This window comes from Centropristis striata, chromosome 14, assembly GCF_030273125.1.
Source record: "Centropristis striata isolate RG_2023a ecotype Rhode Island chromosome 14, C.striata_1.0, whole genome shotgun sequence".
In the NCBI taxonomy this organism is placed as follows: domain Eukaryota; kingdom Metazoa; phylum Chordata; class Actinopteri; order Perciformes; family Serranidae; genus Centropristis; species Centropristis striata.
Window position 1 is genome coordinate 15088704 of NC_081530.1, and position 25714 is coordinate 15114417.

Here is a 25714-nt window from a genome sequence, read left to right on the forward strand (position 1 = left end):
TAAAACAATCCACCATAATATTACATTAAATCCAGTAGATACCTTGCAATATCAGACCTGTGTGCCACAATATTGAATATGCAAGTCAGTTTTCTTTAAAAAAAAGAAAAAAAAACACAACCACAAACATTTTTTCTTCTTTTTTTATTCAGAGGCATTTGACAAGTGGAGCTGTGTGTGAAGGGGAGGTGAAGGGGCACAAGCATGGTTGCAGAGAGGGGGAGAAGGGAATATCATGCTGAAGTTAGATCGCTTTTCCAAGAAACTCAGAGACCCAATCCCTCATATCTGTCTCATACCAAGAGGATGTTCCACATTACACAGCCAAGAAATGCTAACAGAAGAAAAAATAGCTACCAAATCAGCAAGTGAGTGTAGCATCTGTGAAAGACAAAAGGGAAAAAAAGACAGGACTTGTATCTATTCTGAAGTCTTACAAATCAGAAACAAAAAAGGCAGGCCCTTTTTTTTTTAAACTGTATTTTCTCGTTTTAACTATTGAATGCAAAATCAAACGCGTGATTTGACCTTTTTTCACAAAAAAAAACCCAAGCAAAAGTTCAAATACATGTAAGCCACACCACCAAAAATAGAAAGCAGAAAGAAATAACCATCTTTTGAGGATTTCAATTAAGCCAAAAAGAGTATATATAAACACTGGCAAAAGAAAATATTTTTGATCACTTTCGATTATTCGATTCTCAATTCTAAAGAGTAAATGATTTTAGTTTAAGTTTTCATTCATATCTGGGGAAGCATGGGGAGGCATAAAGGAGGGGTGGGGGTAAATCCTAACAAATAGAAGAATGCCTCTACTTCAAATACGTGTCTAAAGAGGTAGATCAAAACAAACTGCGGAGGAGGGGAAAGGGATGGGGAGGGTGGTTTGGCAGAAAGGAGGAAGCAGGGAATTGGGAGGTGTCGGGGATATTTTTAAGTATCACTTGTGCCCCTCAGTTAAGCGCGGTGTTAGGATGGCGCGCCCATGTAGAAACAAGTGTTCGGGGGGACTGAGGTATCAGTGCGCGCTGGCGCTCAGTGGGGGCAGGGTGGGGTGCCTCGTGCCACGACAACCCCCCACCCCCTCAGCTGAGGTAGACGGCGTTCTACTGTGGAAGCATGGATACACTCGAGCACTTTTACCACAATCAACATATTTACATTCGGCATGAAGAGACTAATGAAATAAATTGTATATTTAAGTTTTGGATTCCTTTCCTTTTTCCCTGTTTGAACAACAAATTGAAACATCAAGTTTACATTTGTGGGTTACAGAGAATGTCTTTTTGTTTATTAAATCATTTTCCTATAGCGCAAAAAAAAAATAAAAAAAAAAATGCATCTATCAATCAGTGTGACTCCCCCTACCCTCACCATGCAGTGAACGACGTTAACATTGATGGCCTGGCTACAAGGGCCACTCCGAACTGACAAAGCTTGCTCTATGAAAATAAACCTAGTCGTGCTTGGACCTTGCTAAGACACCAACGTCAAGAAGGTGGCAGATGGCCTGGGAACAGAACAGACAAAAAAAATTAACAGACGCTCTGCTGACTGTAGGGCAGCTAGAGAGGACCGTTTGAGCCCACGCTGCACTGCCCTGACCACAGCCCTCCTAGGAAGGCAAATTAAAGTACCATTACCAATAATAATGTCAATCCCAAAACTAAATGGCATTGCTGCAATTATGTACGGTTGGCATTATTTGCATGTCTTAGTTGTTTTGTACTTTTTTCAGAAGATGGTGGACCCTCAGGGGAAAAACTGAGGCGATTTTCTCTCGATACTCCTGTCAGCCGCCAGCTGAGGGGGCGCCAACTCTTGCTCTGGGGCTGCTATGTACAAATAGACTTTATGTACAAGATCATCTTAAGTCACACATACACATGAACAATGCCACCTAAAGCACCAGAGTTGAAGGCAAGGTCAGTTGGCAGCTGACCAAATTTTAAATTTTCTTAAAAAAATAAAAATGTTCAAAGACTATCAGCTTTATAAAGTATACAAAATACCACAAAAGCAAAATAAAAAAAGAAAAGGAACATTTTTTCATATATATATAATCATTTTCTTTTCTCTTCTGAGGTACTAGATCCTGAGGTAGTTAAGTAAAATGCATATTAAATTGGTTTTCCTGGGCAGCAGCAGTTCGGCACCGTTTCCCTAAGTGTCAGTCATAGCGCTGCCCTCACCTCTAAATATATATTCATCTATGTATATAGGTCTATCTATAAAATGCATCCAAATTTATAAAATGCCACTATCATTACAAGGGCAGGACGCCCAATATAATCCACCCTTTCAGGGGTCCTGTCCTGAAACAAGAATCTTTCCCCTAAACATGGCCCACCCAATCTGAGCCAACCCTCCCCCAAAATAAACCCCTCTGTTGGTCCAACCAGGACCTTGATAGCAATGCCTTTTCCTTTCCACAGAACTCATGAGAAAGCTTCATCAACCAAATAAACACTAATAAAAAAAAAAGAAAAAACTAAATCTGAAGTCAACCAAAACATCTTGTCAGGTTTGAAGTACCACACCAAGGAGGTGATAGGAGGGGGATCCTTATTTCTTCTTTGTGTTTCTAGTGTAAAAAGAGGACAAAAAAAAAAAACAACAACACACCCGTGGGGGGAGGAGGAGAGCGGTCGAGGGGTGTGTACATGTGAGGGCAGGTGACGTTGTTGGGAGCCCTCAGAAGTACATTCTCACAGAGATGCAGAGAGATGAGGTGGGTGGAGGTTCAGAGGCGTAGGGTCTCTTAGTAGCCACACTTGAAAGTTCATCAAGTTAGACAAGGAGGGGTTGGATGTTTGGTTTTGTTCTGATAACCTTTGACCCCTGAGATGAGCTTTTTACGACCCCTCGTCTTCTCCACCTGGACTCTGCTGCATCTGTCTATCTGTCAAGTCTTCTGGCAGATTCAGTCACCATTCCTCCAGGTTCGCTGGAGCTTTACTTCCTGCGGGGCTGTGGAGGTTGGGCTCCAGATGTGGGCTTAGGCTGCTGCTGCCTCCTCACCTGGGCCAAGATCTCTTGGATCTTTCTCTGGGCCAGCTAGACGACACGAGAATGTGTTAAGATCAAATCACAGCACAAAGTAATCAAATTAGCAGTTCTGATCATGACAAAGTCCGCTTACTCTCCGTGCGTTTGCCCAAGAGGACCATTATTCAAATACAGAGGTGAAATCAGACCTGGAGCTTTCGAAAAACCCACCTGGCATGCAAAGAAGTGTCCACTGATCTTGACTATAACCTGGTCGTTCTCATCAGGCGTCTGGTCCCTGGGCACCACCACCTCTGCACAGGTCAGGTTTTGCAGCTCGTTTACCTGCAGCCACAATAAACATAAAATAATTACTTAGGGTGAGATTACAGGCAGGTATTTTTCATACAGAACTGATTTTTTCAGGTTTTGAACTATTATGCTTTAATAACACGTTTTTATTTCACTCCATTTGTGTCTGTAGATTTCTCCTGAATTCAGCAAAAATTAGCACTATATAACGGCCAATTCAGAAAATTTGTAATGCAAAAAATAAAAAATACACCATTGTCTTTAAGTAATTAACAGGGGAAGTTTCAGGATGATGTCTCAGACCTATTTCACCTGTAGTGAATCTTATCTTTAAAGGCCGTTTTCTCAAAGAGTCTCCCACCCCCAAACTCTTCAGTCAGAAATCTCCACCTCAGTAGCACTTACATGACCCAACCCCCTCTAAAAACCTTTAAAATATAGACAGGAATGACACTGGAAAGTTGTGTTTGTATAATTTAACACTTTAACTTTAATTGCCTTAAAGTAAACAGCTGAGGAAGTTGGGACTCACTGGGACAGATTTAAAATGTCTCACCTGTAGTGTATCCCCTTAAAATCAAGCTTTAAATAAAAAGTGATGGTTGTACCCAGTTCTAAAGTGCAAAGTTAAACTTTGCAATCCTTGCATTCTGGTTTGTTCAGCATGTGTAGCGATTAATAATTTGGTGCTCTTTTTACCGTTTTTCCACCCTTCCCAATGACTCTCCCAGCAGCGAAGGAAGGAACCTTGATGTGAGCCTCCAGCTTCACCTCCTCCTTGGGTCCAAAGAAGTTCTCTTCCTTCAGCTTGCCGAAGATGCGACACTGAGCCTGCAGCCAGACAGTACAGATTTACTCATGGTGCACTTAGGAAATGTAGCATCTTAAGTAGAAAAAAAAAAGCCCAAGAAAAACATATTTACATACTGGCTGTAAAGAGCTACTAACATACAAATAAAATCTGTAAATGATACAAGAAAATTCTTACTGCCAAACAGCTGCTACTGTCAAATTTAACTATGTGGCGCCGTTGTTTTATTTCTACCAACAGTGTTTTATGGCTGTGGCGAGGTACAACACCTTAAACTGAGCTTCTGGCGGTCCAATAATGATGACCATCCTCTGTTGGACATCCATTCCTTCTGCAGGTGCGATCTGATGAGGGCAGACAGCCAGCATTAAATAAAAAAAAACAAAACAGCAACCTTCACTTATACTTCCAATTCCTATCAGTCAAGTGACGACGGGCAGACAGCCGGCATCGACACGTTATCATTAAGATTCCCAACTTCACTTCCTGTCCGTCACTCACCTTGATTGAGGCTCCGGCAAAGTGTGACAGCTGTTTGATGTGCTGACCCTGTTTTCCGATGATGGCTCCCACCGCAAGCGCAGGGATGAACAGGTGAACCGTCTCTGACTCCGGGTGTCCCTGCTGGGTATAAATACTTTAATGCTACTGTGACCGGGAGATCACAGGGACAGCAAGTGCAGATCACACCTCAGCCACCAATGCGCTGATGCAGACAGTGGATCTAGCAAAAGCTGTCAATTCTTTCAGCTGCATTGGAGCTCATGCCCTACAGTCTCCACATCCAGTGGGAATATGTTCACACCAATGGGTTCATACTTATTTATACGAGAGAGAGAACACTGAATGTTCCAAAAGCGACAACGTTTTCAGTCCATTTTGAAGTTCAGAATAAAACAGAATCCACTTGCTAAAGGTTTATTAAGCAGTTACTTTTAAATACAGGCTTCAGTTTTGCTGCTTAATTGCTACATTTTTACACATTCTTACAGTGTTCAGGTGTCATGGCCGACTCTGGATCATAATTTTTCAAATTAGTTGAGCAAACAACTGCAGAAGTACCCTCCAGAGTACAGGTAGCACCTGTTGGGAACCAGTCTGGATTTATAGATTGCAAACTGCGACACCACATCACTTGTGTTTTTAAGAATGTGACCAACTCGAGTTCTGGACAGAGATGGTTTCCAGCATCCCAACTAGCAGCACAGTTTGTTTTGGATGGAACATGTCAATATGTCAGGTAAGGGTTGGCTAACCACTTGCTTTGGCAGCCTCAAAATCTAGAAGGAATATTAGAGCTGAGGATGTGCCATTTGAAAAACATTCATCTTCCTAAAACATCTAAAATACAAGTAGTAGCAAAGCTACCGTTGCCCTGTACGATTTATGTTTCCCCATGCACACAGATTAAGGCCTCCCTAAAAAAATAATAATAAAAAAAAAAATGGTCAAAGATCAAGGGGGCAGTTGGAGAAGAACTTTCATGTAGCGACCCCTGCCCCCCTAATCCCGCAGCGAGCAGCCACAAGCCGTGCAAAGCACTTTGGGACGGGTGACTTACAGCAAGGGGCTGGCTGCTCGCCGACAGCATAGAAGCCCAATATGGCGCCTCACCCTCATAAGGGCTGCACTAAAGGGAAAAAAGACACATGAAGCCGAGATGCTCAAGACCAAATGTCTCTCTGTAGCTGTGTTTCACCACCCTGACAGAGTTGCAAAAACACAGCCATTCCCCGGGGTTTTTTTAAATTTATTTTTTTATAAATTGTAGCATATCGGGCAAACCACTTCACTCTGTGACAAGGAGACCGTCACTTACTCCAAAGGACGAGCATCCACCGTGGGCTCCGGGAGGTGGGACACTGGACATGGAGGGACCCATGCCTGGTGCTCCACTAGGGAACAAACCCAAAGCGTTCAGATTCAAGCCTGGGATCAGGTTGGACTGGAGCTGGAGAAAAAATTTGTAAATTTGAAAAGATTTGTATAAATGTAAATAAACACACAAGGCAAAAATCAAACATCAGCTTGAGCCTATCAGCATTGTTTGTCAAGGTTCTTCATACATTCTGTTAAACATTATGTCCATTTTGTAAACAGCATGCACACTGTGTAATGAGCTTTATTTTCCCCAGGTACAGTAATTTCCATCCCTGATTCAAAGCAGTCACTGTTGATTCCAACCATGTCCTGCTGAGGACAAGGGCAGCAACAAATGTATCTTAGCCCCCTAAAAAGGCCAACCTTAAAAAAAAAAAATTGTTAAAGTGTACGCTATTTTAAGGAATATTTTCACTACTTTACCTTGCAGTCAGTCAGCCCTTTCCCACGGGGAACTGAAGCCCTTATCTGTGCTCTCTTCAAAATCACCAGACTCCTGAGACAAAAATAGTCATTTTACATAGCAGAACGCGGAAGTTGCTGGTCTACCGCTGCCATGATCGGTTAGTGTGTTTGTGTTACTTGGTGAATTCAAACTAACCCTTTGAAACACCAAAGTCACAAACAAAGTAACTAACCAACCAAGCGACGTGGCGGTAGACCAACAGCTTTAGTGTTCTCAGAGTCAAAATTAATGTTTTTGTCAAAGGATTCTGGTGAAGAGTGGCATGGATGGATATGGCTGCTTCAGCTCCACGTCCGAAAGGCCTGACAGACTGTAGAGCGGTGGAAATATTCTAAATTTATAATACCGTTTTTAGGCGGATAATACATTTTGCTGCTGCCCTTGTCCACAGCAATACATTCCTCAGATTCTGTGTCCAAAGAATTAACATTTCCCTTATTGAATAACGATGCTTACGTTCATAGCGGCCATGTCACTATCATAGGATTCCCTGACTTTCTTCATCACCTCCACCTCGGCTTTTGCGAGGTCGTCTATCTGGCCCTTGATTGTGATGGTCCGCTCTGGGTTGTACACGGTCATCTCCTGGAGACTGGACAGAACAATTCTGTCAGGTTATAAATTCTCACACCAGTTTACTACAACATTAAACTGGTACTTTATGAATAAGCTGCAGAGACTACAAATTGTGTCAATAAAAACAGTGAACTTGAGCGCTTCTTACTTTGAGATTGTGATCTTGGTCCCCGTGTCCTGCTCGATTTTCTTCAGGTTGCGTCCTTCCTTCCCAATTAACCTTCCTACAAAGTTGTTGTGTGCAAGTATCTTCAGTACGATCTCCTCAGTGCTGCAGAACAACAGATGGGATGTTTATTTAAATGCTGCTACAACATTCAGATCAGACCCATGAATGCATTCTGTCTGCACTTTGGAAGATAATGCAAGATACCGAAGGTTCACATTTTCCATGTAAAAAGCTCATTTTCTCGGCCAATAAAGCATCCATCCATCCACATCTGCCAATTATGAACAGGCACAGCTGTGCACCATAGCATGTATACATTACCACCCATTTGTCTGGATTCTAACATGTGAAAAAGAGGCAGAACTAAGGCATTTTCATTGGGTGCAAACTCACAACTTTGTGTCGAGGGCTTCCTTCTGCATGATCTCCATGATGGCTGTACAAGCGTTCGAACAACCTTCAGGGGTGGAGTGAATTGTGATGGGCTTCTCTGCTGCACCTGCATTTTCTTTCCTATGGATGTCAATCCTGGAGCAAAAGCAAGGCAAATTTATCAGTACAGCACCATTCAAACAACAAGGTTGAAACATGAAAGAAACAAAGCAACTATATGCGAAATATAAGTATACATTGTCCCAAATTTAATCTAATAAAATGCAATGGCAAACAGACATGTCTTAATCCCAGATTTAAAAGAACATTTGTTTCAAACGATGTGTAAGTTTGTTCCAGATAGTTTTTTCCTGACCCTCCTGTTCTTATTGAGGTCTTTAACAGCAGCATTCTTAATCAGCTGCAACTGCCTGATCACTTTGAGAAAATTGTAAAAATGGCAATACTCGAGCCTACTGAAGATAAACGAATGGACTGAGACCCAAACCAAATCCAACCAAATTTCCTCCATATGCAAACAAAAACGGGATTTTCACCCAAACATTTCACATGCTAAACCTGTGTGCATAAGTTATGTAACAGACATTTATTTGAATCTAAACTGAACAAAGTAGTTTAAATTCAGAATGTAAACCACAGGTTCAACCATAGGTTCAAATAAATGTGTCTGTTTGTTTGCATATGGAGGAAATTTGGCTGGCAGGAAGGGTTGGACTTTGAAACACTCTGAGAAACCACATTTTTTCTTGAAACATTATTGAGAATGTAGTTCTGTTGAATGAGGACATCATTTTTAGGAGACAGTGCTGTCACAGTATATCACCAGTTGATATGGATATTTAAAATATGTGTGACATCTACAGATTTAAGGTAAACATTCTGTAGTTTTCCCATCGTGGGAGCAGGTAGATGTTTAACAGAAGAGGCCCGAGAAAGCAGTCTTGGGGAACTTTTGCAACAGTTAAACAACATACACACTGGGATTGACGGCACTCGGCATGCCAGTATTGTGCCAGTTTGTTCCTCGGTTCTCTTGCATAGTTCACTGATAAAATGATGACCGGTGTTACGGATAACAAATGAGAGGGAAAATGGTGACTCAGCTAAATGCGCCGTGGCTGCTCGTACTGAGTGACAGCAGATACTGAAAACGCAAAGAACACGCAAGTGTCCTTGTAAAAGCCTTCAATTTCTCTTTTATCAATTTAAAATATTAATTTGTGTTCATCAACGCCAATCATTAATGTAAGATATAACGAGCAACCACGAACACCTTGGTCTGAAAACAAGTCTGAGCGTCAGCCACATCTGCAATTAATTTTAAACAGCACAAATTGAAACATTAAGAAAAAAAAATTAACATGCAGTGGTTTATGTTTTGGGGCTGAATGTTTCCCGAATAATGAATGTGAACTCATTCTGGCTCCCTATGTAGAAATGAAGGGCTCATTCTAAGCTAACAAAATAATTTTCAGGTAATTATACATCAATGAAAACATTAGATTTACTTTCTGCTAATAAACCCCTTAAAATCCCATACAGCGCTCCTTCAACAAGATCCTTGTTGCTGTGGTGTGCTCGGATTTCTAACTGAAAAACATCACGATTGTTTCGGGCCGAGAGGCTGTTAAACTGTCGTCTTTTCAGTGATTTTACTGAAAAATCGGAGGTTTGTTATAGGTCTATAATTGTTTATTAGCGAGTCGTCTAGATTGTTCTTTTTATCTTTTTTAAGAGCAGCTTAATAACTGAGGCAAATTCGCACAGGTTATAAAAACTGCAAAGTAGAGAAGCAGATGTATTGACAATTTCCTGATGCTCTGTAGTAACACTTGAGCCAAAGCAGCAGCATAACAATTTCAAATATTGCACATTTCCTCCAAGGTTATATGAAGGACAGATTCAAAATGTGTCATGCAAATTAGATTTTAAGTGGACACAAGGACAATAGAGAACCTAGGGGTGTAGCGATACACCAGTATTGACGATAATCATTCAAATAATTAAATATTGATGTCATGTTAATAGAAATAATGGTGTAAATTGATGTATTTTTTCTGTAAGATTTTACAGCTATGGTTAACAACTCTCTCCACCTGCTTAAACTTGTATTTCAAGTGTAATTCATTTGTCAAAAGGAGACAAACGCACACAAAAAAAAACAAGGCTAAAAAATGAATTTGACTGATGTAACTATTGCAATAATATTGTTAATGTAAATTATTTCGGCCACAATAATCTTGGCGTAAAAATCTGATATCATGACAGCCCTAACAGAACCTATGCAGTACCTGATATGGAGGAAACTGACTGAATTTTGCCAGGAAGGAATGAGCAAACTCAATGCAGTTTAGTAGTCCCTTACTTTTATCCCCGACAGAAGGCAATACAGTAAGACATTGTTTTAGGGCCCTGCTTTTTGCTGAACCTTTATAGATTACTTTAAAAAAAATAATTTTGCCACATAGGTTCAGCTTTTAGTCGCCCTTTTGATATTTTCCAGCATACAGTACAGAAATGGGACAGGACACAGCTCACTAGTTCAGTGTAATTCCTGACCTCTGTGTACATACTTTGAGTGGGTCTGTTTGGTGATGTTGCGGATAGTGGCACCTTCCTTGCCGATAATCGCCCCTACAAACTGCGTGGGAACCAGGATGCGCAGCGGGATGTCCGATTGCAATTTGGGCCGGGCGCCCAGACCTGGAGAGCCGGAACGAGGGGTTCCACGGGCGTTATAGCCTCTCCTGCCCCCCCCTGAAGGACCCTCTGCTGTAGCGTTCTCATCTGGGATATACGACAATTTCAGGACATAGTCTTCCAGCATTTGTCCGTTCAGCTCGTCCATCGCCCTGGGGAGCATAAGGAGAGGTCACTTTAAGCCTTTCTGTGTTAAGTCATACCTGCTCAGTGGCTATCAAGGTTTTTTTATTTGTTTATTTAGACAGTAATCATGGAGCCAAAATGGTTCTGAATGGCTTGATTGTAAAAAATAAAATAAAAATTCTGTTACGGTAACTGACAAAGCCTCAGGTTTTACCCCCCCCCCCCCCCCCATCTCCTTATCATTGGGAGAATTAAACCGGACATTAAAACAAAAATCAACAGGCTTCCATACTAAACAGTTTGTGTCTCAAATGATGGGCACAAGAGAAAACGAGTTAAGGGCTTCTTACAAGCACAAAATAGTAAGGGGCACTGGCAAAACATCACTTCTCACAAGCTATGAGACATTCACTGAAGATAGCGTTCACACTAAAAACACATCTTCCTCGTCAGCCTCAAGGATTTACATTTGTAGTAAAACAATCAATTGGGCTGAGAGACTCCTACAACCACTCGTGCAGAGAACATAGTATGATTCATGTACACCAGGGGGCACCAGATGGCTAATTTACCCCCCCCCCCCCCTTTCTAACACACACACACACACACACACACACACAAAGACACACACTCCCGCTCCTCCCCATCATCATTGCATGTCAAATTAAACGGGACTGTTTTTTGGAAGGAGGAAATCAAGTGCACTGCAAGAACACTGGACAGAGGAAGTTGATTTTCAGCAGAGAATTCTGGGTAGAGTGAAAAACCTCAACAGATCCTTGTCAAAGACATAAAGACAGATGAGCTGGAGCTTAATGGTGTGAATACACTGCGTGCGTGCGTGCGTGTGCGTGTGCGTACTCACAGCTTGGCGTGGTCCCTGGCTGTATATCGAACGTTGACTACTGCAGTCTCTGTGTCAGTGTTTACTGTGGGAGAACACACAGCAGAGTCAATTGGGGTTCCTACACCTATTCCAAAGCCAAATTCAAGCATCTTACAGCTGTGATAAGTTATGTATTTATATTTGTTACAAACACAGGGTTCACGCAGCTCTTTATGAGTCATATTCAAGCACTTTCAAGGTACCTTAATCACAAATCTCTGCATAAAGCGTTTATCCTTTGACACTACATCTAATTTTTTTTCTGAATGAATACAAAAAAATAAAGTTCTTCTTTTCACCAGATGTTTTTGTAACTTTGTATGTTTTGATCTTGATAAGTTAATGCTTGCTAGTTTCCTAAATAAGAGATCAACAGAGGACTTAATAAGCTTTTGGTTAGCTTAGCTTGACTGCTGTGAGATGCAGATTTTTGAAGTATATTCAAAATCATGCTATTCTTAAATGGCTAAAATGCATTTTTTTCCCCAAACTTACAAGACTTTGTACAAACCTTCTACACAGTATACTGATATCTCACTTCACATTCATCATCAAGTTGTTGTTGTGGTATAAACAACCGAAATGTTTCATGACAGCATTATACAGCAGAGCTGCAACAATTAGTTAACTAATTGATTTGTTGACTGACAGAAAAATGGCCAACTATGTTGATAAGTAATGTTTAGTCATTTTTTATGCAATATGGCAGAAAAAGTGGTTTTCGGCCTGTCAAATATGCACATTTCTTGCCTTTCTCGGTTTTATAATCATTCTAATCTGAATGCTTGGGTTTGGACTGACAAATGCTTAAAGAGATCAACTTGGATTTGGATGTCCATCCAAGTTTCTCATATTCTCTAGACCAAACAATTCATTGGGGAAATAATTTAGATTAATTGTAATGAAAACTGTTAGTTGAAGCCATATTCTACAGAAGGGTGAAAATAAAAGGAAAAAAACTGTTTCATGTTTCAAAATGTGTAACCTGCTTGTAAGTAGACATGGCATTCTATATAACTTCAACATTTCAAGCGGTTTAATAAATATACAAGCACTTCCCAATCCTTTAAAAACGCCACAATAAAATTCAAGGGTTTCAAGGACTTCCAGCACCCACAGTAACCCCGGTCAATCCACACACATTCAATAGCACTGACACAATTTACCAACATGGGCCAGTTTTTCATGGTTAAACTACCAATGTATTAGTTACTTAGGAAATTGCAGTAATGCACTTTCGTTCACTTTCGTTTCACTTATCGTTTTTTATGACACAATGTAAAACACTTTTTTTTTTTTTACAGTTTTAATATAAAAAGCACATACATTCTGAATGCAGTATAAAAAAGGTGTTTGAGACAGGGTTTTGGAATTTATTCCAAGCATAACTGACACAAAGCTTAAACATTAGTCTGTATTTACCTTGTTCACAGCTCTCTACTGGACCATACTTAGCAAGCATACCATCCAAAACCTGGCAGAAAGAGAAAGAAAAGCCACAATTACTCAGATTTTGAAGGCTTTTGACCAGAACCTGTTAGCAAGCAGAGGCTCATCTGTGGGAACCAGCCCAGCTCGCTGCAAAGACACAGTCAATTAACTCTGAACCCCAGAGTTCAATGTTGAGTTACGTGGATAAATTTGCTGCCTTCTTGTAAAAGCCTGTCTACCTCAAATTATGACTCTCCCCTCTCGGTGCAGGCATGGAGCTCCAGGTGCTGAGCGGGTTTTTTAAAAACATTTTTTTCAAAGTACCCATGTATTCATTGTAAAGCATCCATTTATAGAAAAATAAAACAATTCAACTAAATACACAGAGAGCCTTCTATTCATAATACACAAGGATAAAAAACATTTAAAATCTGGTTGACCATTTCAGAATAAATCATGGGACGCTTTAACTTTTTAGACTTTTATATTGGCCAAATTAAAAATGCATTAAAATCACAGCATGTTGGAATCATGCATATAAAAATACAAACGGCATAAAATGCTGCTTTGTTGAAAATGCATTCAAAAGAAAGCCACACCACCTTGGCCACCTGCCCAAATCTGGAGACCGCAGGATTTCAATTCATAGATGTGATCAAATGTGGGCGAGAGGGGGAGCGAGGGTTCTAAGCTAAGCTAAGACATCCGACCATGCTCAGCCGAATCCAAGGCCACACCCCCAAGAGCTCAACCCCACTTTCTAGCCAACAAGACTGCTTCCCTGCCCCCCCAACTCCACCGACCCACCAACCACGCAACCTCCCGCCTCCCTGCCATCTCCACTCTCCATCATTGGCTGCTTCTGCGCTGATACGAGTTCCCTCAAGCCAAGAGTTGCCGGCTGGAAGCTCTGCCTGTCCGTCTACCAAGCGCGGCCAATGGGAATCCAGGCCATTCAGGAAAGGGTGGGGTACATTCCAGCAGGAAGCAGTGGCTGGGGGAGGGGTACGAGCTCATGCTACACATTCTGTGAATCGGCGCACATGGAAGGAAAGGGGAAACAGTCCAGGCCCACCCACCCACTACAGCTTGTGAACACGCCACTACTCTCAGCACTATTCGCTTGCTGTAGGGCTGCACAGACCATGACCCATTGTCTTATCTACCTGATAAGATACATACAAGGCCTTTGCATCAAAAGATCCCATTCTATTCTGTGCCTCCATTCTTCTAATCCCTCCCCCTCTGAGGAGGAGAAACCTCCATGTCACCTTTTGAGAAAGCAAACAGCTTGCTCGCTACATACTAGGAACATGGGTGTATCTGGAGCTTTAGCTGAGGAACATGCGTAGGCAAAACGAGCCCACATTACAAAACACTGAGCCTGCCCGTAGCCATTTGATCACACTGAGTGAATCAAGCTGAAATCTAAAGCCATGTGCTAACCTCACAATTTACAATAATACTGAACAATTGTGCAATTCAATAAGAAAATTCCCATTAGGGTTCCATAGTCTTTATGGAGCAGAAAATTAAACTGAACAACACTACAGGCACACGCTATCACAACTAAACCTCTGCAGAGAAAAAAAAGTCACGTAAAGCTGTGTTACTGGCACACGAGATTCCACGGAGGTTAACACTGGGATCTCCAGTTTGACAAATGATTCCTGGGAGAGAGAAAAAAAAAAAGCTATAGTGAAATTCGTCAGAAAACTTTTAAAATGTTGAAATTTAAGTCCATATGAATTTACGTTTGCCCAGCAGATTAGTGCTTAATTAAAGTAGAATGTGAAGCTGACACTGAATACCAAAGAGTTTTAAATTTAACGCTTATCACATGCAGAGACACAGACATGCAATGCATGGAGACACACACACACACACACACACACACACACACACACACACACACACACACGGCTGTTGCTCAACACTTATTTTTTCTCCTCTAATCAGGCAGTGGCTTTAAAATCTGACCATTTTACAGGTCATAATTTCTTTTGATATTATTCATTTTCACGTAAGGTCTTTTTGCCTGTTAACCCTTCATGGAATATAAAACAAGTGTATTGTATTTTAGATTTAACACTGACCTTGAGCATTAGTTTTCCTGCTTCAACTCGCTTTAAATCTGCTGTAGAAACCTGACATAAGAACATCAGAGTTCTACGTGCAACTGTACAGTTTTGCATGATTAATTAACATTGTTTAGGAAATTTGACGTAGGAAATGGGTGGGTGTATTTTTGCCTAAAACACCAAGGGTCACTTCCAGGCTTTATCAGTGATCATTTAAAAAAATAAATCAAATATATAAAAGTGCATTTTTAAAGTTAATTGTTGAAATAATTGTGTGTACATCCATCATTTTGGAAAAGATTCACAGGAAGTTGGAAAATTTCAAAGAAGCAAAATGGGCATAAAAGCAGTCATTTCAGATGTATTGTGCTGAGGGCATTAATAATTGTAGTACTTCTGTGGAGTTTATTCCATCGTATTATAGTTTGCATCAGAAGCATACAGTAATTTAAGGTGTTGGATTCAGCATTTTTGTTACTGTAACCATCAAATCCCTGAAAACATATTCTTGGACACCATAAACTAGGTCCTTAAATTAGAACACAGTTGAATCTGTTACTGACTCAAAGCTTTAGTATTACAGAGTTGTTAAAGAGTAAAATTCAAGTACTTTCAAGGTATCCAAGCAGGAAAATTCCACACTCTAACCCTTATCATCACCAACACTGTTTATTTTCCCAGCTGTTCATATTAACGTTGTACGTTTTGATTATGATTATTTAATGGTTGCCAATTTCCAGAGTAAGGGATCAACAGAGGACTAAATTAGCTATTAGCTAGCTTAGCTTGTTTGGTGTGAGATTACCAATGACACAGGCATCATTTCATTTCAAATAAATAGAAAGTTTTTTATTTACACAAGTGTGTTTTAATATTTTGTTAAAAAATAAAGCATTTTTAAGGAGTACATTTAATTTCAAGCATATTCCTCAGCTTGAAAACGTAATGGCTGAAATTAAGTTTTTCCAAAACTGTCAAGACTTTGTACTAATGCCGTTTTGGGCTTCAGACATTTAGCGTTTCTTGCACGGCCAGTGATTGGATTGCATTTAGATAAGATATGAGATCTTTACTGTCAGTGTACAAGTACACTGAATGTCTGTAGGAGCTCACTTATAGATGCAATAGAAATATTTTATGGCCAAGGTTAATATTATAATTAAATGGGACAAATGCAGGTTTTAGTTTCTCCACCTTCTATACGTCAAGGACATCAAAAGACATGTGCTTCTGAAATTAATTCAAATCACTTAATTTCCAAGGCACTGATCAACTTAAAAAAAAAAAAAAAGAATCAAATCAATAGAAATAGCCAGTGACCAGTGAATAGGGTTGGTCACTTCAACCGCCTTCCTGTCACATGAATGTTTCACCAACCCCTAAGACAACACACACTTTTATACATTTTCACAAGTCTGTTCCTCATTTTGCAAGAAAACTCCATGGTGTGAAAAGGCATTCACTTTAAAACTATCACATTGAACCATTGTTGAAAGACACCATGACCAAACAATCAAGAGTCTTCCTGTATAGCCCAGAAATCAATTCAAATTAGAACAGCAAGTTTTTTCAAAATGCTTTAAAAACATGCCAAGTACATAGCCAACATGTAAAGCCACAAGGATCATGTGAGAGCAAGTTCTCGTTTGCCTGACCCAGCCAAAAATCACCTGGAGATCCTACTCTTTAAACTCCTCCAATCAACTGTCACCACCTATCCAGGCTCCCCTGAGCTCCTGTGTAGACCAATTGGAGAAAATTCCACCTCCAAACATGAACTACCAAATTACCAGTGGTACTTTCAATCATTTGTTCAACCAATCACAGTTCCACCCACTGGTTGGTGCATTATTCTGGCCTTGTTCAAACAAATCATGAGGCGTGTGCTCAATTGAAACCCAAAGGGAGGCAAGGTGACTCCAGAGGCCACTAAATGAGAGCCCAGTTGGGCTGCCCGATGGTGCCCCGCCCTGGAAGCAGTTAGCAGCCTGTTAGCACTCACCTCCCACTGCATGTGAGGCGGGATGTTCCTCATCTGCAGCTTACAGCTCCTGGAGAGAGAACAAGGGAAGAAGAAGAGTGGGGGATGGATAAAGGAAGAGGGAGAGAATAGGAATTGATGATGGGAGATGGGAAGAGAGATGGGAGAGAAGAGGGGAGAGAGACAATTAGTAGATGACAATACCCAGAGCACAATGACACAAAAAGGTATTTTAATTAAAACAAAACAGAAAAAAACAGCATGTTTCATTCCATCTCTCCACAATCAAGCGAGAAGGACTACGGTGGAGAAGCTGCAGATATGACTTCTGCTTTAATTCCATTCCTGACCCAGCAGGTGCACTGAGACACCCTGGGTAAAATGTAGGAGGAAGTGGGGGGAAAAGCTGGCAATGGGGCGATTTTGAATCCTCACTGGGTGACCTAAATTAAGTTATGGGTGTTCAGAATTAAAATTACACTAAAAAAGGCACCACGCCCTTTGTCCCAAATCACTGATTGTGTCACACTGTGTGAGTGTGTGAGTGTAAAGAACGAGCTAGGGAAGAGAAGCAGGACTGCGAAGCAGCAGAAGGAGTTTCAAGGAGAGCAGAGGCGGAAAAAAAAGGATGGGATAAGACGAAGATGCATCCAAGTGTCTACACACTGAGTCAAGCATGTGCCCCCTAGCATTGCATCATGAGGATTCAAGCACTGCAAGGCTCACGCTCACCCTTTTTAACTAAAATAGACACTTATCCAGGAGCATCCAGCTGTTGTATCAGAAATGGGCGTGGGGCAGGCAGAGAGGGAGGGAGTGGCAGTGCTGCAGGTGCCAAACGGAAACCAAAGGGAATCTCCAGTAGCAGCGTCACACTAAATAGGAAGAGTCAAAATCGCGTGCCTCTTCACAGAGTGTGTGCAAACAGCAGTAGCAAGTGGAGACTAGCAGTTACAATGATGCTGCTGTGCTCTGTCTCAACAAGGACACAAGTCCCCCAACCCCCAATTCATCCTTTAGTTTGGAGGTTTCCAAATGTAGTTTCACTTTGTATACAGGGGTATAGTTGTTATGTGTGGAAGTCATGCAGACAATGGAACTTGTGGATCAATGAGTCACAGAGTGTCCACATGCATGTGAACATTGTATAAAAATGTGAGAAAAGTACAGGAGAGTCCAAAGTCCACTGCCTGTTGATTCACACAGATCTAAAGGAACAAAATGTACATATGGCTGGGAACTGAAGCATGAACACACACAATGTGGAATCACAAACCCTGACCCCCCCCCCCCCCCCCCCTTTCCACACCAGCTTACGCCGCACATACCTGATACATATGCAGCTAATTTAACTTCTATTGAGTGTGGACATCATTTCCTGTCTTCTGTGTAAATACTTTAAAGATTTATACTGCACACATCTCTTGTTCTTTTCCTTAAGCTTCACTGAGCTGGTAAAAGACGTCTAAATGCAGCTCATCTACTTGTACAAACTGCTGCACTGCTAGTGGTTGTTTCCTAATTTAATGCTGTGCAGAAGAAAACACCTTACAATGTGCAACACTTAGTAAATCACTGCTTACACCATGAACTTAAATTTAAGAAAAAAGGGTCTGACCATTTTAATTTATGTATGTATTTTTTAAAAATTGCACACCAGCACATCTACGCAGTACAACGTACTGCACACGTGCAACAAGGGCCGCAGTTGTTGAAATTCCTCAGCTTAGCCACTGCGACCGTAATCAAGCCAAAAGCAGTTCAACAACATATTCAATTTGAGACATTAGAAAAACTATTTAATTCTAAATGGGCAAATTGTAAAGAAAATTCCCAAATAACTTCCAAGAGGAATTCCAGCCCTTTCCGGCCCACTGTGCCATTCCTGGCTGATCCGGCCCCCCTCTCCCCACACATTCTGTATGCTCTGCATTGCGGTGGGAACGCCATGCGAAATGTGCAAATGCACCAAGCACTTCCAGTCGGATTAACCTATAGCTCTACACACAGAAGAAGTCAGCCAGGGTATGGGGTAGGGTGGGGGTTGGGGGTGGTATACATTCCCTAGTCCAAGCCTTTGATTTGGGGAGGGGGGTGAGTGGGGTGTGGTGTTTGGGGGTGGGCTGTGGGGGGGGACTAGCCCTGTTTCAGGCAAGGGTAACAAGGGCCCTCTCTGCCCTGTGGGGGTGGGGTCCTGTTGCCATGGACACGGACACGTCCACTGACAGGAACATGTAGAGCGGGGTTAAAAGTGGGAGGGGGAGGGAAGGAGGGGAGGGCCAGGAGTGACTGGGGTTGGCTCGTCATGTGATGGCCAGGAGGAGGCCGGGCTCCTTATTTACTTTTGAAATGGACCAATATTCTACATGTTCATCTGCTTCCTTCGTCGGCCCAGCAGAGACATACACGGGCCTGCACGGTGCACGTCATGCACACAAGTGGCTGTATAGACACGTATGCATGCACTAAAAAAAAATACATAAAAAAAAACAAAACACAGGAAGACTCACCAATCGAGCTCCATGACACTGCACCACACCTGCATTCACCTTCAATTCTTAATCATCCACCCTTAGTGAAGCACATTAACACAATCAGGGACGGTGAGGGACACACAAGACCTGTGTTCAACGCCCATCCACACACAGCCATCAACTATTCAGTATGCAGAGGTTCTGAATGACTGAACTCCACACAGTCGTTTCCGCTGCCCTCTCACAGGCCTTATATGCACACGGAGCTCCCAATAAGCTAAATTCAACACGTGCATTTGGATAGATAGGTTTGGAATTCCCTCAGAGAATTCCTATGAGTTGAATAGCAACAGTTAGAAATGACTCAACTTCCGCAAAACACCATTACACTTTTACATCTAGCTCCCAGCTACACGAAATACATTTTAGATACATTTAGGGGCCAGCAGAAATACATTGTGATTCTGATGTGAGCCTAGCAGGAGGGGAGAGTTAAGGAACCTTTGCTTGCAGTCTGGGTAAAACAAGGGGCCACATTCATAATTCTCTGGCACCCCAAGTCTCCGTCCCAAATCCCTGTTTTTTTGCAGGTGGGGCCCCACAGTGACCCCATGACCCAGAATTCTTGTAATAAGAGCCAGGAGCCATTTCTACAAACAGTACAGATAGGATCTACACTATTGTTTCAATTAATGGAGATTTTTTACAGCTTAGATTTAAATAAATATAAAAAGGGAAGACAAAAAAGGGCTAGAACTGTGCAATATACATCACAGAAGAAATAACACCCAAGTGGTACACCCATGATAAAAGTATATTTAACGTCTGTTTCCCTCTCGCTTACAGACACACACACACACACACACACACTTGGGGCCACCCCCCCTACAGCCATGCCATTTTCTTTCCTTCTGTACATGCGCATGTGGGGATGGGGAAGCTACATTTATTTTGTAGCAGTTAAGAGCGTAATCTGACCCAGGAAGTCTCGTCCGAGTGTATACAGTAATAACACTGCTGCAGCTCAGTCGGGCTTACAATTAAGGATTCAATAAAATATTTGGTGTGGATTTTTTTTTTTTTTTTTATGATCAAATTAGTAACTGTTGGCAAAATTAAATGTTGTCCAGTTGCACTAACAAGCAATTCAGTACACTTGTGAAAAGCTGGGTCAAAAGTGAAAATATAATTGCCATTTTTAAACACTTGCCAATTATGGAAAATAAGGCAGTTTAAACTAAAATGCAAATACACCTGTGAGATTCTGATCAAAGCTTGTCTTCTATTGTACAATTTACATGCCTTCACAGAGTAAAAAATAAATAAATAAACCGCAAGATATTGTCAAAGACGAGTGGGTGTCATCTTTAAATGCCAGATTAAAAATTAAAAATAAAAAAGCCAAGTACAGAGCGTTTTCAGAAGTCATGCAGTGGAATGTAAATGTCCATAAGATGGCTGAAAGGTTTAACAACTACATTATACTACTGATACACTGTGGACTAGACATTTTTAATTAAGTGAGTTTTGTCATGATACGTTAATGCATACATTTCCTGAAGTCACTAGTGAACGCAGCAGATGTTTTGCTAATACACTGGAGATAATTTTAGAGTGCTATTGGCCACATCCAGAACAAATTCAGAGGAATGTACATGAAGACGTTTGAATACATGGTGTATTTTGGCCATTGGGAAGCACCACGCTCCATAGCACGTCGTCCTACACATTTCTAGCTGTAGCCACTCCACCTTGATCTGTCTGCTGTAGCACTTCCCCTTGCTGATGGGTTCAAAGGTTAAGCCATAGTGATTGGCCGAGCCCCCAGTTGATATTTGCAGGTTGGAATGCAAAGAGGGGCCCCAGTGTACAAGTGTGTGTATGTGTGTGTGTAGCCTATACTCCGAATACTGTTCCCATTGACTACTGCTATGTTCCATGTTGTAAAGGGAGGGCACGTTTTACTTTTTTGAAGTGTGGCTGAAACTCGACTCTGTTGCTGCCATAGCCACCACAGCAGGCTGCACTAAAAGACAGAGCAACGTCACCAGTTTTTCATGATCAGGAAAATTTGGAAGGTCTCTAGATTCAACGCAAAATTCCCCACCTGGTTTATTTATCCACCCTACCCACCATTTAGAGCAACAGCCTACAAAGCTTCCAAGGGGAGCTTTTATGGTAAAAAATACAATTCACGTTAGGATGGGGTTTTTTTAATTCCCTGATTGACCTTTTTTTCACCTACACGCTATTAATGCACCAATTAAAACCACGTAGAAGAGTCTAAAAAGCCGTTACGTTTCACCTCGACTTTCTGATATCTCATGTGACTTTGCGTAAAACAGAAAATCATTCAAACTTTTTTTAAAACATAGCAAAGCGTGCACATTACGTGTAATGTCCATTAGAAATCATGAAACCAATTACCAAACGAGAGCCAATTTAATTTAATTCAACAGAAGGATTAATTGTGGCGGAATTGCGTCACTACTAAAAAATAGGCACACAATGCCAGAAAGAGACCGTATATTTACGTCCTCAGCACACATTACGTAAAACCATTCAAAAATATATTTACAGTACACTTTTAGGAATTCATTCACAGAAACACGACTGTCCAAGTGTGGCTACGGGGGTCTAACTCTCGGACTAAGGTTTTCCGTGACTTGGGCCCCAAACCTCCCATTCCACTCGCGTTTGGGAGTCCATCTCGTGCAACAGCAGCACAATGTGCAGAGGAGGGCGGAAGCGCAGGGCAGGCAGGCAGAATGACGGGCAGATCCTTCTCAAATGGACGACTCCACAAGGCCTGTACGCCTCAAATCCAGCCTGCACTCACTCTGCACACATAACAACCAGCACAGCCTGGCTTTTTGCGTATCGCCCTGAGGTTGGGAGCTCAAATATATCAATACTGTACGTACACAGATCATAGTAGCGAGGAAATACAAGCATGTGGTGGCTAAACCTTAATGCACGACGGTTTTAGGAGCACCCCATAGTCATTGCGAGAGGAGGGAGTACACCACCATACGCCCCTTTCATTTGACCCCAGAGCATTCAGAGGGGAAAAGAAACCTCTTTTCGCCAAAAAAATAAAAATACTGAATTTATGTTCAGCAGCAACATAGACACACATTTCTGGCAAATAACACTTGGTAAAAAAATAAATAAAATAAATGGCTTCTTAAAGAAAATGGTTGGAGGAATTTAAAAAAAAAAAAAATGGAGCTCACATGAGTTGAAGCAAGAAGCAGTATATTGTGAAAAAATAAATAAAAAGTCGACCTACCTTTGACGTTTAGGGACCGAGATCTCCACTTCGAGAAGTTTCCCATGAAGTTCAACTTTACCTAAAAATAATATTAAAATAAAAAAAACTATTAGTGTCATAAATCATTCGAGCTCCTTCGCTGCATGTGGAAATGTATTTAGGGTTAGTGTTTACTACTCGTTACGTGCAGTGTATTAAAACCTAAACTAGCATAAGTGCACATGCATGGTTGTGTATTTTCAGCTTAGTGGGATATTAGAAACACAGAAAGCTGAAAAGTGTGCACACAAATGAGCCAGGCCCCAAATCATAAAATTATACGTGTTTAGCTGAAATGTTACGTGTTCTGCAATGAGCAGGGCTTACTTTAATTTAAAAACAAACCATGAGACGAGGTGGATAATATACAAAAGCAAATGGTCGTGTGGCTCAGTAAGTTGGCCTACATTTGACCAACACAATTAAACCACCTGGTGTGTCAGCATGGGCGAAATGGCTTCACAATGTAGCGAGTTGTGGCCACAGGAGAAGGCCTATAGTTTAGAAACCTGGATAAGAGTGTAAGTTCAAATTGAAGCTGGTAAAAGCAGCAACACACCACGGACTCTGCTCCTAATCGTGCCAAAGTGGGCTGTGTGATAGAGCCCACAATAAGGTTCACTTCACGGCGTCCACAGCCCCGCTGCCCTGTACGGCACATTAGGAAAGCCTTGGTATTTCTCATCCTCATGATTGTGTTTACTCGACCATTTTATCAAGCTACACTCAGTGAAATTACAAGAGCAGAATTTCACTCAAAACCCATGGCAGCTATTTGTCTGAGCCCACAGTGTCAAAAGGCCAAGTAAAGGTTGTGTGAGAGAAAGAAATGCTTGGTACACCCCCACCCTACAGGAAAGGCAATCTTCACACAATTGCAGCAGTTCGTGCGTCTTTCCAAATAACACTTCTTTTTTGGTTATCAAAGATTTCTCACCTGAAAGTACATCAATGGCCTTCATTGCAGCTTTCTCGTCCGGGCAATCCACAAACGCATAGCCAGTTTTGACAAGAAACGGACCACTGTGCGGAATCTTCCACTGCTCAAAGATAGTTTCGAAGTCCTCCTCGCTCGCCTCAGCGCTCACGTTGCCAATGTATAGCTTATTCATGTTCTGCGCCGAAAAGGGACAATCTTTACGCTGAGGGAGAGATAGTTATTTGCTCTCACGGATGTGCAGTGTTTGGAGTAGCCTAAATCGCCTTTACTACTACGGAGTGGCTGTGGCGTGCTTCCCGGTCGTTCAAGCCACAGATAGATTTAAACTGGCAGCCTCACAGTGCGTTTGCTCTCCCTCGCCCCTCTGTCTCTATCGCGCAATAAATAAATGCTCAATTATTAATCTCGTGTCTCCAAACGATGGCGGGCTGGGTGAAAAGGAGGAGAAACTACGTTGTGGCTTCCTCCAAACCCCTTGGCAAAGAGACAGAGAATGTCACACACGGTAAGGCTGGCGCCCGCCTCTAAGTCTAGAGCCTAGAATAAGAAGAAGAAGAAGAAGAAGAAGAAGGGGGTGAAAAAAAATCCGCTGCTATTCCGGCTTTTTTGAATGAGCCACGTGTTCAAACTACAAATCAGCCCACACGTGAGGAATCCCAATTGCTCAATTAAGTGTTTGGGATTGGGGAAAATTGCACGGGAATCTGGGGTGGGGACAGCAGAGGGGAGTGGAGAAAAAAGGAGGGGAAGAGTGGATTGGTGTTGGGAAAAAACCTGGCGAGCTATGTGCGTAAAGGGATTCCGTGAGAACCCAGTGTATCTTTACTAGAATCACATTCGTGTGCCTTTCTCTGCAAAGCCTCGATTCTCATTGGTCGGATGAGGAATAGTAAAACGGCAGTGCGCTCACGCACGCCCATAGCAGGAACGACGCTGATATTGCGGGGGCTTGTGCGCACGGCTGTGCTAAGTGCGCTGTACTGATGACACAGTTGGAGGAAAAGGGGGTGGGGCCATTCATAAATGATGTTGCACTATATTGTTAAATTGCATGCTGGACACATTTAATTTTAAGAAACTTGACGAGGGAGGGCCCCTGCGCCGCTCCTCGGGCCTTCGCGCAATATGGGAATGACACGTACTACTTCTATCCACATGACGGCATCCATCTTCTCCAACTAGAGTGGAGCCATGCCCTCCCTGATCCACAACTCAAAGTCCAACAGCAGGCCCGGTTTGCAAGTGGTCACACAAAATGATACTGCGAGGGGTGTCTGTGGGCGAGTTGAGTGCTGCCACGCCACTTGTTTTTTCCAACTTTTACGCCATTTGGCACCACGAGAAGGCGTTGGCCATGTGGAGCGAATGCACATGGCGAATCCACTCTGCTATACCTCCGGCACGGATCTGCATTCACTGAGCGAGGGAGGGGTCTCCTACACTAAAGTGCCCCTAGCGTCCTATGTAACGCACAGCCCAATGCAATCACGTGTGGAATCCATGTCTAAAATATTACACAACTGTCAATAAGATCTTTTGTAAATCATATGCGAAGGCCGATAGTTTAGGCGTAGGTCACACTGCAGGAAAACGGTCGTACAGTTACAGGACTAATGGCTGCTGAATCCATACCTGTTGATGGCACAAAGGTCGATACAGTGTCAGAGCAGACTTTGTTCAAGTAATTCAACACCAATGACCCCAAAAATATAATTTACGCATAGTATGATGATCATAAATAAAATACATTTCAAAATGGAAATGTAAAGGGCGAAAGTGAAACATAATAACGTAATTTAATAAAGTGCCATCATACTTTTTCAAGGGTCTGGGTTAGGTGTATTTTACTTTTTTTAATCTATCTATCTATCTATCTATCTATCTATCTATCTATCTATCTATCTATCTATCTATCTATCTATCTATCTATCTATCTATCTATCTATCTATCTATCTATCTATCTATCTATCTATCTATCTATCTATCTATCCTGCCAGTTTTAGATACACACATTTAGAATATATATGCATTCTAATATAACTGTCATTTTCAAGGTCATGATGTTGTTTTTGTTTTTTTTGTTTTTTTTTACAAGTTTATGAGGCTGCATTTGCGGTTGACCTGTCTTGTCTGATACTGGGATTTTTTTTCTCTCATATTTAGTCAAGGGTGGATAAATTATTAG

At 41.7% G+C, this 25714-nt stretch overlaps 1 protein-coding gene across 2 annotated transcripts; it reads right to left on the bottom strand.

Moving 5' to 3' along the window:
• Positions 1 to 198: 198 nt before the first annotated feature.
• Positions 199 to 24272, bottom strand: igf2bp3 (insulin-like growth factor 2 mRNA binding protein 3). 2 transcript variants are annotated; one of them, XM_059349628.1, is made up of 15 exons: positions 23526 to 24272; positions 22568 to 22628; positions 16823 to 16871; positions 12731 to 12782; positions 11288 to 11351; positions 10170 to 10448; positions 7597 to 7731; positions 7183 to 7305; positions 6915 to 7050; positions 5931 to 6062; positions 4613 to 4732; positions 4381 to 4455; positions 4000 to 4131; positions 3220 to 3333; positions 199 to 3057 (listed from the first exon to the last, which is right to left on the bottom strand). In XM_059349628.1, the coding sequence occupies exons 1-15, from the start codon at positions 23698 to 23700 to the stop codon at positions 2956 to 2958; spliced, it is 1749 nt and encodes a 582-aa protein (XP_059205611.1). In that variant the 5' UTR covers positions 23701 to 24272; the 3' UTR covers positions 199 to 2955. The 2 variants fall into 2 exon arrangements, with proteins under 2 accessions (XP_059205611.1, XP_059205610.1); XM_059349627.1 differs by having other exon boundaries at positions 4613 to 4735; positions 23526 to 24271.
• Between the last annotated feature and the right edge of the window lie 1442 nt (positions 24273 to 25714).

Coding starts and splice junctions, on each gene's coding strand:
- igf2bp3 (XM_059349627.1), bottom strand. CDS start 23,700: ATGAATAAGCTATACATTGGCAACGTGAGCGCTGAGGCGAGCGAGGAG. Junction 22,629..23,525: donor GGCCATTGATGTACTTTCAG/GTGAGAAATCTT, acceptor TATTATTTTTAG/GTAAAGTTGAACTTCATGGG. Junction 11,352..12,730: donor AGTAGAGAGCTGTGAACAAG/GTAAATACAGAC, acceptor GTTCTCCCACAG/TAAACACTGACACAGAGACT.